Genomic DNA, 15,704 nt, shown 5'->3' on the forward strand with positions numbered 1-15,704 from the left:
AAAAGCAAAACAAGTGTTAATGCTTTACTAAACCAATGAAAGTGGTTCAGATACATTCAGATGTATTCAGATACATTTCATATTTTTCTTTCTTCTCTAGAATTTCACCAGGAGATAGCTTGTTCGACAAGACACCTGCTTCTTTAGCATCTTCTAGAAAAACAGTCTTCTGTGACTGCGCACTTGAAGATGCTGGATTATATAGATCAGTGAATAAACTAGAGACAGTTTATCAGCCAGAACTTCCTCTGTCTTGTAAAGAAAGTGAAAATGGTAGATTTCTCTCTTTGATACCAGGGCTGGATGTCACTGCTGAGTATCTTGGTCCTGTTGATCTTGTCAGAGGCCTAAAGAAACGTTCCTCTGCACGTGAAATGGATTTATCTATGCTTCTTCAGAGGGAGGCTAATCAAACCAAGCTTCACAAATCACTGGTAAAGCCACGTGTCTCTGCAGCCTCAATGGGAAATACTGGTGTAGAAAGAGAACGACCTTCAAGCTCACACGTTAAAAGAAATTCTCACCGTTACAGTCAATCTGTTACAAGCAGGGGGAAGCGTCAGAATTATTATGAATATCATCCAGTATTTCTATTCCAAAGTCTTAGCCAAACAGACTTAGAAGGATATAGTTATTTTTTCCCAGAGGACCATGCCACTGTCACAGATGAAAAGTTTCTTCCTTCTTGGCCCACACCTTCTGGACTCACTGAGTCCAGCGCTTTGTTACTATGCCAGCAGGCAATAGCTAATTCCAGTATAGGAAGATCTTGTGATGGCCTTCTTGGCCAGCGAATAGAGGATGCCATCAATATGTGTGTTAAAGATCTGCTGCTGAAAGATGACCTCAGTTGGGCAGAAGCTTGCTTAGCTCTTCTAGAGAATGAATGTGAGAAAAGAGTTTTAGAAGAAATAAATTACAACCGACAGGAACTTGAAGGGTCTGTTGAGAGCCTACTTACTGTGTTAAAGTGTCCCAGTCTCTGCAGTGGTAATGGAGAATGTACAGAATGGGGTTGTGCATGTTTTCAAGGCTACAGCTCATATGATTGCAGCATACTGTCTGGTAAGTGGGGGAAAAAAAGTTATTTAAGTAAATCTAATGTTCTCAGTGTTTGTGCAACATACATTTGTTTTGCTGCCTTTCTCTTCTGCTTTTGTACACTGACAAGGGTTCCCTGCAGTGGCCCTGTTATTCAGCGATTTAGTTCCAGTTTAGTACAGCCATAATTGTTTTCTATTCAGCCTTCTTGTTCCCAGAGGGCAAAACATGGGCTTAGTTTCTGGTACATCAAATTAAAAAAAATTACCACTCAGTGAGTTTGCAATCCAGAGTATTGCCTCAAGAGATAAGCAGTGTTTCCACACACTTCTGGAACATCTGCCATATCCATCCATTCCCTAATTTTTTATAGTCTATGTGATCTTATTTATTAACTGTAAATGTGATGGGTTTGGTGATGTTCTATGTTTGTTAGCTAACTGATATGTTGGGAGCAGAATGGATGGTGAAGAAAAAAAGAGGTACAGCAAATAATGCTGGGTTTCAGTAAATAAGTTATTAACTAAAATTCAGTTAAGCAGATACACTGGAAGAATATGGAAAGTACTACAAAAGTCAGAACCCTTTCAAAACAAACTCTTAATATTTTGGTTTTCAATGGTGTTTTTGTTTTACTGACCTATTTAAAAGCAAATAGAGAAAGAGGTTGAGAGTATAAGAAGATATATTTTATTCCTGTTGAAGTCAAATAAACTGGTTTTTGCTTCATAAAAACTGGTTTTGAGCACTTTCTTTGTCAGTTTATTTCCTGAAATAACTTCCACCTGAGATATTTTTGTTTAGTCTTTAAAAAAAGAATTTATATTATAAATTATTGCATAACTATAACCTTTCCAGTTCCTATTCCTATGGCCTGAGTTTCATTTAGATTTTATTCTGCAAGTGTGATGTAAAGAACCATAAATGAAAAAGCAAAACACATATTCACAAGTGTTTTCTTTGCTTCATAATTTTCAGGTTCCAAGAGAAAACAAAAGCCTAGCTTTAAAGTTAAGATACATTTTATTTTAACAGTCTAAAATGTTTCTGTTTATGCCTTTCTTCAGCTAGGTCCAGATATCATTGTTTACGTAGTTTGCTTAGTTGGATAGAGAAATAAACATACTGCTTAATGTAAATGCATATGAACGAGTTAGTATATTAACATTCATTTTCTAATCTCTGCTTCAAAGACCAGGCTCCAGAAATTACTGAGCTGGAGAATGCTGGGCTGTGTGATATTCGACAGTATGACTGCACGTCGGTGAGAGTTTTTGGTCATGGATTCAGGGAGTCATTAGATCTGAAATGTGAAATTATCAAATTACAGGTAAGTCTCTCTGAATAGTAACAATTACATTTTAAACTTCTTGGACAATGAGGGAAAAAGTGTCTAACATATTATTCATTGATGTGGGTACAACCCAGTGCTTTAGTAGAAGCTAAAAGCAAGGGCACTCAGCACTTTGCAGCAGACACTCAAGTCTTTGCAAGATTGTCATTTCCTCCATGATAAGAGAAATAAGAAACATAATGGGAATGTTCGGCAGCCGAGAGGGAGATAACAGCATATGGCAGCTATCCATCAGAAAAAGGGCAAGGACACCCCTATTAGTAACATCATTGTTCATTTTTTTTTAAGTGCTTATGGAGAGGAATTGAAGTACCACTTCTTTGAAAAGGGACAGCAAGGTTAAAGACATTACTAGATTTCTGTCTCAAATCTAAGGCTTGAAATAGCCTTTTTATAAACATAATAAATCAGATACAAAAAGAGAAAGGCATTTTTGAAGTCCATTTCCCTGGGGTAGAATACCACAGCTATTTAATGATATATGTCAGCTCTATACCCCAGGTTTGAACAGGAGATTAAAAACGTTGCACTGTAAACCAAGAGGAATCTGTAGAGAGACTGTTATTACTCGGATCTGGAATTTGCTCAGGGCAAACTTACAAGCAGTTTACAAGTGTTAATGTGAAATAAACAATCAGCAATTACAAGTTTTTATGTCATGTTAGACATGAGAATAAAAAAAACTTAAAAGTAAAATTTGGGTTCATTGATGTGATGGTGGCAGTGGGGTGGAGAGATGGCAAAAGGGGAACCATTCAGTGGGAAAATTCTGTTCTTGAGACAAAAATTTTGCTTACCTAGTACCAGGAGATGCTAAAGTTATTTTGACAGATTAAGCAATGCTGGCTATAGATTTTTTTTTCTTCAACACAACATATATCACTCATCTGCAAGTTGGCTTGAAATGATGAAGTTGAGAGTAGGTTTACACTCCATTAGGTTAAAAGAATTTTATAACAAGCTCACAGTGAGACAGTTATTGGGAGTTCACATTACAGTTTGAAATGTCTCAGTTTTAACTCATGGCAAGATACTCTGATATAACACACTATGGTGGTGTATTTGTCTCCCAACTACAAAAACTTTTTATTTACTTACTTTTATTATCTTTTCACTGACAAGAGCCAGGTTAGAGAATGAATGCTACTGCTCTTATCTGCAGTTGAAGAGGAAGCTGAGAATTTTTTCCTTGAAAATACAAAAGAAGGATGTTTTGTTTTTTTTTTTGTTGTTTGTTTAATTTTCAGGCTGAAGTAATAGTGACTTTATGCAAGTGTCAGTGGACTTGCAACAGTATAGAACTCCTTGTATTTTGAGATTAGACTGAAATGATTGGAATGTCATAGAAGAGGTATTTTGGCAAAATATAGAGCTAATACACACTGAATTTCTTATTTTTTATATTTTTACTTTTGAAAGGTTAAATCAAATCCATTGTCCGTGGGCTGTCCTACCATGTTCAGAAGATGTAGGTCTTGTGCATGATGCTAAAAGAGGTGATTCAGAGAATTTTGTACCTCACAGATGCAGGACTACTGCACATCTTTTGATAGAGGTTTGGGTAGGACATGGACAAGGAGCCTATGATTACACAGATAAAGAATTTACAAATATTTTTGTAAAGGATAAGAGTGTGTTTAACCTCTCGAATACGAAAGTACAGTTTTAGTTCCTTCTTATTTATGTTGAACTGCAGAAATAAGTTTTTCTATAAACCTAATGAGCTAGAATGCTAGTAGATCTGAAGATTTTTTTGGTTTTTGAAAGGTGAGTAAGTTTCTGAAATAATGACATGATTTGCCTCTAGCAAATAACAAAAGGTTTCCAGAGAAATAGACTGCATTGCATTTCAAAGGTTATGGTACTAAATGCACTCAAAATGACATATTTAGAATATTTAGCTGTTACACTTTCACTCACCTTTGCTGTGAATTTCTTAACTGAGTATAGAGTAAAAGAAAAATGTTTGTTTGGAACAAAAATAGCTTATGTGTCTTCTCAGGAAAAGTTTTTATTTTTCTGTTATTTTACTGTTTGTCAATTAAAAAAAAGTGCACCAGTGGACTCCCCATGTCAGGATTGAGATTGAATAAATGTCTTGATTGGCTCCAGTAACTGAAAAAATGTGCCCGCTCAATAAAATCTAGTCAAGCTCATAACTATTTGGATCTTGCTGTTCTCTTGACTCTTTGTCTGGTTTCTGACTTCCATCTAACTTTATTTTTAGTGTGCTTATCCCTGCTTCCACATCAATACTTCAGTCAAATAGTGTTATCATCCCTATTCAGTTAATCTTGAACTCTCAAGATAGATCCTTGGATGACTTGTCCTCACTGCAGTTTAGAAGAAAGGTCTACAGGGTTAATGATGTAATCTATTGTTTTGTGCACGGGCTTAATGGCTAATTTACCAGTATTCCCCCAGCCCCCAGAATGATACCTGAACCCTGCCAAAAACCTCAGTCTGTTCCTTCAACTAACACTTGTCCTCTCATGGGAACAGAGATGAAGAGGGATAGAGGCACTTATACATCAGATCAGTGCTGTTAGAGGACCCCACTGCTTAACCCTCCCAGTACTCTCCAGATGGAAGACGTTTTTGTCCTTGGCAATACAGTACCAAGGGGCTGTGTGGCAGGAAAGGTGTTGCTGCCTTTTATTCCACAGTAGCAGGCTTATGAAGAAATATATGTGTACAGATAATGACATTTCCCACTGCATTCTCATCCAGAGGCATTAGACTTGTTCAAACATTGTTCAACACATAGTGTTTTTTCTCTGATAAAAATATTTTCATAATGTATTTCACTGAAAAACAGATTTTCTGTCTTAACATTTAGTACAGTGATAGACAATGGATTCCCGGAGAACCTCTAACTACACCAGCTGCCTTCCAAAATGCCAGGACTGTTGACTGCCAGTTACCAAATGATGACCAGCAGTCTGATGTCATGGATCTGGTTGATGATAAACCCATTGCCAGGTGGCAAATAAAGGTACTTACAGAAATTTCAAATATTCACTTAGAGATACTCTATTAAGCTGAAAATATATTACATAGATAGTATCCTTTTTTAAATTGTGCTAAAGGTGGAACTCAGCTTGCTTAACTTGGGGTCTCAGTTTCATCACCTTAGTGCTGAGTGCCATTTGAGAGTGTTCTGCTGCCAGGGGACTGGTAGATATGACCCAGGACCTACAGAGAGATGCATTCTTTAGGAGTAGAAGTTAAAGGCCAGATAGTTATCCTATAGCATTTCAAATGACATTAAGATGCATTTATGGGAAAACTCTGTCGAGCCCAGTCTATATGTACAAATCTGTGTGTAAGATACCTGAGCTCTCATACAGTCAATAAGGTCAATAAAGACGACACACTATTCAGTTTACCCTAGACATCTGCATGTGGTCGGTCAAATATCTGCCTAGACTTACTGTCAGGGTAAATTAGATTTCTGGTGACTATTATGATAGTTTAAACAGGTAAAGGTAGGTGTCTGTCAATGAGTTGAAGTTCATGCTAGCAGTCCATGCTGGTGATACATCGGTACATGTATGGGTTCATCCATTTTTACTGTATATCTTGCAGATATCTAATGATGGATTCATTTATAGCAACTCTAAAACAATGATATTATATGATGGAGCCTGTCAGACATGTGAACTGCAAGAATCTGGGTTATGTATGTTAAAGGTACGTATTTCATTACCCTCTGTGTTTATTACAAAAATACACATCTTTGCAGGCAGAAAGAAAATCTAGAAAAATCAACAGAATGTAAGCTGTTCTTATTTCCAACAAGGCTTTTCCATGCACAGAAATAAGCACAGAAAGAGAAGCTGGGGTGATGCAATTTTGAATTACATAAATCAAACCAAAAGCACTTCATATGGTTGCCAAATAAAACCAAACATGCTGTCAATTCCTTAGATGTAAAAGCAACCATAGTTGTTTAGTGGAAGTGCAGAATAGACTAGATTTTATTTGACACTTTACAATTTCATCCAGATTTACTGTTTGATAACCAAAAATTAATGAATCACATTGTCATTTCTCTAAAAGGAGAAAACATGCAACATAGATGGACTCTGTTACGGTGAAGGTGACACAAATCCAACCAGCCCTTGCTTACTGTGCAGACCAGACATATCAAAGTTAACTTGGTCAGTTGTTGAAAGTAAGTTCTAAATAGTTTTGGTTTTGGTTTTTTTTTTTTTTTTAATAGCGAGAAGTTGAAAATCTACTGAGTTTTTAAATTTATGGAAATAGTGAAGTTTTAAGTATAATTAGTTCAGTGTTTCATTTAAGGCTTAGTATCCACTACTATAGCTTGTAATTTGATCTTGGTTTTCATCTTTCATTTCTCCTAATTTCTGAAAATGATATTTTGTTTTCCAGACAATATATATATAAAAGTCAGGCTTTCTTTTTTTTCCTTGCCCCACCTCCCAAACCCCGTAGCCATTACAAATAATGAAAACTAACAGCTCTCAGTCTCATTGGCACTTTGAAGTCCTGATATTTGTCACAGCTACATCCATGAATGTTTGTCTTCAGCATTTAGGAATAGAAGATATTTTCCAACAAATTACTCTGACATCAAATGAGGAGAATACAAACCAAATTAAATGGCATGTCATGTTTATCAGCCACTTAATATTTGCACATAATCCACATTGATGGCATAGATATATGGCCTTCACAATTACTTGAAAGTAAATCCAAAGCTGACATACTTCAGTCCAGTTAGAAACCACACTATGAAGAGAAGAGCCCAGTCTAAGTTTCTTCATTTTCCTTCTCCATAGTACAAAGTTCTAGCCTAGAACTTGTAACTCTTTTAGCTCAAATCTTAGTCTTTGGATATACAAATCATATTGGTCCCTTCATCAAATGGGACGGCTCCTGAGGCTTCCTAATAGCCATCAAGCCAAGTCCATAACATCTCAAATACAAGTGTTCCATCAGTGATTTCATGGGTGAATGTGCTGGAAAGACTCTGCCTGGACTGGGAAGGGTCTTGTCTGAGTGGGACTTCTGGTGCCTGTCTTGCTGAACCTTTTCCTAGTTCAAACTTTTACTGAAAGCCAAGGTAACTATAACTATTCCAAGAGACTGAAACCTGGAATGAAATGAAACTCATGCAGCAGTCAGGGAGTGAAGAGATTTCCATGGACGAGAATTCAATATTGCCAAAGTCAGAAATAGGATGTAAATCAGAGGCAATTCCCCAAAACTAAGGAGTGTTTCTCTGGACTGGATGACATTAGAACAGAGTGTCAGAATTTAACTGCTGAAACGCTGATTACAGCTGCTTCTTCCTTCATGGTTTCTGCCACAGTGAGTGGGTTCTTGCTTTGAGCAGTCACTTAACTGTAACCCTGCACTTAGCAGTCTTAATCACCTTCCTATGTCCCAACGTCAAAGCCTACGCTCTCCCCAGGGCTTCTGCTTCTGTCTTTCACAGAACTTGTCCTGGTGCTGGGGTTTTGTTTGTTTTCACCTGGTATGTCTAGAAATCTAGCTATTCCTGCTAAATTAGGTTAGACCTCAACAGTGCAGGCATTTGAACAGACTAAGACTTACTAGGGTGTAACTTGTTGTGTGGTTGAAATCCATCCCAGGAACAATGGGTGAATAACTTACGCCATCAGCTTATGCACAGTTTTGCCAAGATAGTCATTGCAGCCCATTCCTAAGTATTGCTTAACAACGTCTGTTCATTTGTTAAAGGAAACACCAATCACCTCTGAGTTTTATAGCTTTCTGTACTTTCATCTACAAACTCTGTCTGCATAGTTAAAATACAGTGGTTAAACTTGATAAATTCCGAGTTCTTTCTACATGTAGATGCACTGCATCTTCACAGGCTCTTGTATAGTATAAGTAACTTCTTGGTTATGTTGTTATAGTTATAATTAAAATATCTAGTGTTTTTTCCTGAGCCATTCAAACGACATTAGAATTTAAGAGAAATAATTACATGTAATTTGCTTAATAGAAAGATGGGCGGATTTTAATTTTTATAAAAATATTTCAACTTTTGCTTAAAAGAGGAAAATATCTCCTTTGTTGCAGACAACCAGCCTCCAGTGCTTGAAACTTTTCAGGGTGTGCTACAGACTTTTTATGGAGAAGATTTTGTGTATCAGTTTTTGGCGTCAGATCCAGAGGGCTCTGCTATTCATTTCACACTGGATTCTGGTCCAGAAGGTGCCAGTCTTTCCCCATCAGGTCTCCTTTTGTGGAAAGCTCTGTCAATGAATCTCCATAAATTAACATTTTCTTTGACAGATGACTGCAATGCAAAGACTAAGGTAGAAATAGAGGTAATGAATATCACAGTAAAATGACACTTATTAGTAAGATGTTTAAGATATCTAATTACAAAACTCATTTCTAGTTCATTAAAAAAGGAAAACTGTCTTATTGGGCATGTCTTGTAGGTCAGTGTAAAGTCATGTGACTGCCTAAATAATGGCTCATGTGTGGCAAACATTAATTTCCCACCTGGAAGTGGAAGATATCTTTGTGTGTGTGCGGCTGGATTTGAAGGTGATCTCTGTCAAGTGAATACTGATGACTGTAAACTTAACCAGTGTGGTATTGGCAGATGTGTGGATGGAATAAACAGCTATTACTGTGAATGTCCACCTGAACTTCAAGGTAAATCGTTACTTTATTTACAAACATTTATCACATTTAGTGATAAATAGGAGTTTCTAATTTTATGTCTACATTTTTTTTAAGTTTTTGACTATAAATAACTTACTGTTAGAGTATGAAGAAATTTCATGGTCTTGTGATAAAGTTATGTGATACACTTCAAGATCTTGCATGAATGTTTATGTTATGAGAGCAGATTTCCATTGTTTTCCTTGACAGAGGTAAACTCAGCAACATGGTGAAACATAAGGAGTGATGAGTTTGGTTGCATTGTGATTCCTTCTGTGCCTGCAGATAAACATGTAGTCCCCACAGCCCATCTTTTCCATATCCCACAATAAGCAAGATACTTGATATAAGATGAGAAAATATAGCAAATGTAGTCCGCTGTACTTATTAGATGCACTGTAATACCTTGTTGCAATTGATAGATGCTCTTTCTGTATTTCAGCACCTGTGTACATCCTGCTTTTATAAACACACTGTCAAAGTCTAGTGACACAGTATTATTAAAAAAAAATAATCTGTATTTCAATGCAGGTAAAAATTGTCAAGATGATGTAGATGAATGTGTATCCAGTCCTTGCTTCCCTGGAGTATTTTGCTTCAATACTTTTGGTTCTTACTATTGTGGTTCATGCCCAAATGATCTGCAAGGAGATGGGAAGTCATGTTACGGTAAAATTGTTTTTCAAAAGAATGCTACTATTGTCATTCGGATAAAATATCTGTGGTTGTGATTCATGTTTCTAATGGTAACTTAGAACTCTCTTCAGTAGTCAATAAAACAGGCCTGCGTCTCTGTTGATGGCTGGGACAGAATCTCACTTGATGACAACATTAGACTGCGCTGCATCACATAGCTGTAAAACACTTTTTCAGGTGACTAGAAAAAATAGGTACAAGATATCCCAGTTCTTTTATACCAGAGTAGAATATAGTGGAATGTATTTTTTTTCTGCATTATTTTCATATTTTGAGCAATTACTGACAAAACATTTTTCTGTTGCTTAACACAAAATTATTTACCTAAATGAAGGCACTTGCCAAGTAAGGTGACCAAACATTTATTTACAATGCAATCACTGAAAAATGTGTATTTTTAAAATCCTCCATTGAAAACTTTTAAGAAACAATTTTTACTCTTTATCTGCTTTCTGAATTTTGGGTTACTTTTGTGTACTACAACTTTAACTGTTTATAATTTATTTGCAGTTGAAACAAAAGTAACTATTATTGTGTCTTCACATCTTTTGTTTTCAGAAAGCTTTGAAGACACTTATGTTGAAAGAAAGGATTCCACAGGAGAAACTGGACGGAATAAAGGTGATTTTTTTCATGAAGAAAATGGAATTTCTGATTCGCATACTGATAAGAATATAGCTGACAAAAAAAAAAAGGTTCTAGTCAGTTCTGTTACTCACTTTAATTTTTCAGTTTGACTCAATTCATTGCTGGGGTTCTATTCTGATCTGAAAAATGGGACTGAAATGTCAATATCAACAAATCCCTTAGGTCAGTCAAGTCATTTTATTGACAGTGTGATATATGACATTCTTACTGTTGCCTTTTGTTTTTCTGACTAACCACTGACATAAAATAGGTAACATGGGGATAGAGACATCTGTTATATGAGATAAGCAAAAGTTTATGGCATTATGTTGAATGCCATTTTCCTACTTTAACTCAAAGGAAAGGTGAAGGATATGGCAAGCGAATGTCTTAATTCCAAAACTCTGTAAATGCTGTTGCTGGCATTTCCAGCTCTGTGCCTGCTGGGATTTTCTTTGCAGGAAATTCTCATCTGTCTTTTCCCTTTATTTCTGAATTGTTAGTGGGGGAGGAGGAAAAATCTCTCACTCCATTGCCAATGCTGGATAATTCTTCATCAGCTGTAAAATGATTTGTTTTTCAAAGGTAGGAGACAGCACTGTGTAATAAGATTCAGTAACCTTCAGTAACCTTAACCTTTTGTAGACCATTTGCTAGTACCATTCTAAATGGGTTAGGGACAGAGCTTGTTAAGTTGGATAGTCTCCAGTTTCATTCCTCCTCTGCCACTTAATGCTAAAAGCCCATATACAGCATTCAGCCATTCTGGGATTACAGTGTCATACTCTTCCACAACCCACCAGATGACCTGGTTTTCTTAGGCAGAAGTGAAGAACTTTTCATTCACCTTGCATTCCTTTCAGTGAGGAGGCTGAGTCAGTCTCTGTTGTTTATAAAACACATGAAACATCCCACTAATAAAATCCATGCAGAGGCTTTAAGAAAGTTGATTTTAAAAAATGAGAGTAAAGCATGTTAATGCTTTTGCTACAAGGTGATGGGTTATTCACCTAAAATACTGCCCATGGTGTGTCAGTGAGTATAGGTATGTACATACTTGTGATTAAATATCTGCTTCTAGACTATAGGCTTATTACTAGCACTTAGACACAGTGGTGAACCGTAAGCATTATCTTGTCTTTAAACTCTGTTTCAGTTATCTATTTAGAAGCATTATATGTGGTAATTGACAGTAAAGCTGTTTATTGACCCAATATGGGAAAAATCTCTGCTGTTTGCCTCATATATATGGTGTTTTTTCCTTATCTTCCAGCCAATAAAAGACCATGGTGAGGGTGGGAAAGGACATAGCCAGAATACCTTGATCTTCTCCAATTCTGCCAGTTACAAGTTAGGTTCTACTGCGTACTTGTATTTTGATGTAGCACATGGAGAGACTTCCTGAAGCACATCATGAATGGGTTGTGCATTTTTCTGTTCAGAAGATACACCCATCCTTCAGAAGGAAAAAGAATTATAATATTCCTGTACTCTTTCTCCCCTTTCTTTTTAACGTGCTGTAGGTTTACAACAATCATCCTTTGAGAAGGTTTTAAGCATCTCAAGCTATATTCCCAGTTCTACAGATGTCCCTGAGAGATTTATTTCTACAGGAATGGTCAGTAGCAGCACTCCACCAGCCTCCACAGTAGAAACAATCACGGCTAGAAAGTCACTTAATTCTCAGAGAATTGCTTCTGTACAACCCATTGTTACTGGAAACAGTGATCATGTCCTCAGCACCATCAGTGGTCACCTTGCTAATGTGGAAGAGAGTTCTTCTATTCATGCTGTGATGACTGCATCTTCAAGAAGCCATGCTGTATCACCTGAGAAGAAAACAAGGGCACAGGTTGAGGCCTACAGCTATTTTGAGACCAGCAGGAAGACTTCTCCTAGCAGCAGAACAAATACAAGCAAAGGATTTTCTTTGCCAATCAAAGTATTAAAAGGTGGAAGTGCTGACAGAGTTCAGCACTTACTAGCCAAGCACAAAGCGAGTCCTTTACCTTTTGTCCTTGTTGAAGTCACTGTCCCACCAAAAATGCTTCCTGAAGAATTGAGTGAAACGGTGATTCCTAAGGCAGTAACCTGTGTTGATTTAACCTGTTTTCCTGGTGTACCTTGTGAGCCAAGTCAGGATGGAAGCGTCAAGTGCGGTCATTGTCCTTATGGTTATTATGGAGATGGCTTCACTTGCAGAGGTATTACAAATAACAGCACTAAAAGCTTTGCAGAAAAGAATCTTGTGACATCCTCATAACTTGAAAGTACATTGTTACTGTGTGATCAGTGAAATGCATAGAGTATTGAATTTTCTCATTTTCATTATTAATATTGGCATAGCCTACAGGCTTTTAGTTGCATGGATTCACTTAAAAATATTTTTCTAATGTGTCTCAGGCTCCCCACTTATGGGCAGGGACCTAATGGATTCTGTGTGATCTGTTCATTATGTTAGGCACGACACAGTTTTGCTGAAATGCCACTTTCATTTTCCTTACTCCTTTCTTTGTTTTCTTCATTGCCTTTCAGCAAGATGTAGACAAACATGTGGCAAAAATATGGAATGTGTGGCACCCAATATTTGCAAATGCAAGCCTGGCTATGCTGGTTATAACTGTCAGGCTGGTGAGTGTGGCATTTTCCTTTAGCTTGTGGTAACTCATAGCCACAAATCAATGATTTGAAGATCACTGTTGATTTTTTCCACAGCTCTGTGCAAACCTGATTGCAAAAACCATGGGAAGTGCATTAAGCCCAATGTCTGTGAATGTCTACCAGGATACAGTGGCTCTGCTTGTGAGGAAGGTAAATAGAATATTTTTCACTTCTGAATCCATAATTACCCAGAGTGCTGTAAATAACTTCCATGACTGTTCATTCTGACAGCAGAGGTGTTTTCATTTTACTTTTAATAGAAGTCTTTTAGTAACATGTCGGTATATACCCTACCTTTTTTGCTATACAATATAAATGTTGATTGTGATTGGATATTTCTAAATATAGCTTTCACAGTAAATTGAGGAGTTCACCAGTGAATGTAGATGCCTCTAAGCTAAAGACTCCCAAAGAGAGGGAAGTCCTGTCTGGAAATTGTCTCAGATTACTTTTCTTCAGGGTGACCACCACTGTTGGGACTCTGTGTACTCTGTTGGAATTAAGTTATTCTTGTTACTTATTCCTGTCAAAGGGAATTGCATACGTCTCATTTTATTTACAGTTCTTTGCTCACTGTCAGTTATTAACAGTTCCCTTTTCTAAAGCATAACCAATCCATGCATCTTTTTAGAGGTGATTTCTTGAACAACATAATTCTGTATCTGCAGCACACTGTAAACCACCCTGTCAAAATGGAGGCACGTGTTTGGCCAGAAATCTCTGCACCTGCCCATACGGTTTTGTGGGACCAAGATGTGATACAAGTAAGCAAAAAAGCATAAGGGAACAATGCAGAACATTTCTCCTATTCTTCAGGAGCAAGATAGCAAATTATGGTTTAAATTTTTGATGTGCTCTGTCTCATGGTAGCAAATGATGTTATAACTGTGTCTATTTGAAGGCTCCTGTACCTGGGCCTTTTGAACATTAATTAGATAGTACTTGCATGTAACTTTGAAAACATAATGTACTATAAAAATTACAAATAGTTTATTATTTATGATTCACAAGCATGGAGACATTGAGCACAATATGCAGGTGATACTACCTTCAGAACAAACACAGATGTTTAATATGTTCTTACAGCTTTTTAACTTCTATCATCTTAAATGTTAGATGTTAGTTCGTAGATGTTAGACGACTAACAAAAGTTAGTATCAGTGAACGGTAGGTCAGAAGAATTGTGATACAGGACAGCTGAATTCAGAACCACATTATGTTTTGTTTTGTTTTTCTTCTAACCTGCCATGAAATTTGGAAAATTTGCTGTGATCATAGCTGAAAAATTGGAATTAGTTAGTCCCACATAAATTGTCTTTTACATATCAAATTCTACATGCTGCAATTTGGCAACTCCAAATTTTGGGTAGATTTCATTCTGGTAATTTTTACTATTCACAGAGTCCAAATTTAAGCATGCTGTTTATATATCATTCACCTGAATGTGCCACTGATTATTGACCCCTAATCGAGAAAGTCCTTTGTTTTTTTCCTCGTCAAATCCCAGGACTCTTCATGCTCAGTTTTTCTTGTTCTAATTTCAGTTGTGACACAGGAAAAAAAAAAAAAAAAAAAAAAAAAAAAAAAAAAAAAGAATGAAATGTTGTCCTGAAGAAGTGATTTATGGTTTTGCACATCCATGATATTTTAATGTTTTGCTTGTTACTCTGTGCATGCAGCTCTTGCTGAAGTGATTGAGGACAGTGATTGAGGACATTTGAGTGAACTTTCCTGGCCTCCATCAAATCTATCATGTAACATGGTCCATTTGTCTCAGTATTGAATTTCCCAGTCGTTTTAGAATTTATGTGAATTTTCTAGATTTTTAACACTAAATATAACCAGACCATGGATAATTACATGGAAAGACATTTTATTTACCTTTATAGTCTGGTACTAGCTCTTTATGGCTTTGAGACATTTAATCTATTCAGCAATTCCTCCTCAACTAGTGAAATTGTATGTTGATTTCCAGTGTTAATATTTGGGAAAGAACTGAAAATGAACAAATCATAATTTATAACATAGCTCTTTCTCTCCCTACCCCAACCCTTCCTTGCCCTGCTTCTCCTTTGCTTTTCCCAACTTCTTGGATGGTAGTGGTTTGCAACAGACACTGTGAGAATGGTGGTGAATGTCTTACTCCAGACATCTGCCAGTGTAAACCTGGGTGGTACGGACCTACCTGCAGTACAGGTAACACTCCTGCAAGTTCTGTGTTCCTGGGAGAGTACCCATAGGACCTCCCGTAGTTTGAAATTTGGAACCACGTGGCTTAGACAGCAGTGATGGGTGGCTGCTTACTGCCACAGAGTCCCTGCACTCTCTCGTCTCCACTGTTCTGCTGTCAGCAGCACCTATAGAAAGTCTAATACTGATCCTAAAATTTTGGGTAAAGATTTTGTGAATGGTGTTACCTTCAGTTATCTTAGATGTTTAATTCCCGTCCTTGCAACAGAAGTACATATTTTATAGACTTTATTTAGATGTCATGCCTCCCACTCTTCCTGACCCTGTTTCTGCAGCGATGTGTGACCCCGTGTGTCTCAATGGTGGTTCCTGTACTAAACCAAATGTTTGCCTCTGTCCACATGGATTCTTTGGTGCCCGGTGTCAGAATGGTAAACTTTTTTATCTTTCCCCCCCCCCC

At 37.0% G+C, this 15,704-nt stretch overlaps 1 protein-coding gene across 2 annotated transcripts in view; it reads left to right on the forward strand.

Annotated features, from left to right (window-relative positions):
- The window catches only part of VWDE (von Willebrand factor D and EGF domains), a 35,041-nt gene that overhangs the window by 14,515 nt on the left and 4,822 nt on the right, over nt 1-15,704 (forward strand). The window contains exons 11-25 of one of the 2 annotated variants that reach the window (XM_026843542.1): nt 101-1,065; nt 2,235-2,371; nt 5,235-5,390; nt 5,984-6,088; nt 6,458-6,572; nt 8,474-8,724; nt 8,842-9,061; nt 9,602-9,739; nt 10,325-10,387; nt 11,917-12,597; nt 12,929-13,024; nt 13,109-13,204; nt 13,723-13,818; nt 15,155-15,250; nt 15,580-15,675. In XM_026843542.1, coding sequence (XP_026699343.1) covers nt 101-1,065; nt 2,235-2,371; nt 5,235-5,390; nt 5,984-6,088; nt 6,458-6,572; nt 8,474-8,724; nt 8,842-9,061; nt 9,602-9,739; nt 10,325-10,387; nt 11,917-12,597; nt 12,929-13,024; nt 13,109-13,204; nt 13,723-13,818; nt 15,155-15,250; nt 15,580-15,675 — 3,311 coding nt within the window. Of the gene's footprint in view, nt 1-100; nt 1,066-2,234; nt 2,372-5,234; nt 5,391-5,983; nt 6,089-6,457; nt 6,573-8,473; nt 8,725-8,841; nt 9,062-9,601; nt 9,740-10,324; nt 10,388-11,916; nt 12,598-12,928; nt 13,025-13,108; nt 13,205-13,722; nt 13,819-15,154; nt 15,251-15,512; nt 15,676-15,704 lie in introns of those variants that run through there. The other variant, XM_026843543.1, reaches the window with a different exon arrangement.

This window comes from Athene cunicularia, assembly GCF_003259725.1.
Source record: "Athene cunicularia isolate RWA chromosome 2 unlocalized genomic scaffold, athCun1 chr2_part1, whole genome shotgun sequence".
In the NCBI taxonomy this organism is placed as follows: Eukaryota; Metazoa; Chordata; class Aves; order Strigiformes; family Strigidae; genus Athene; species Athene cunicularia.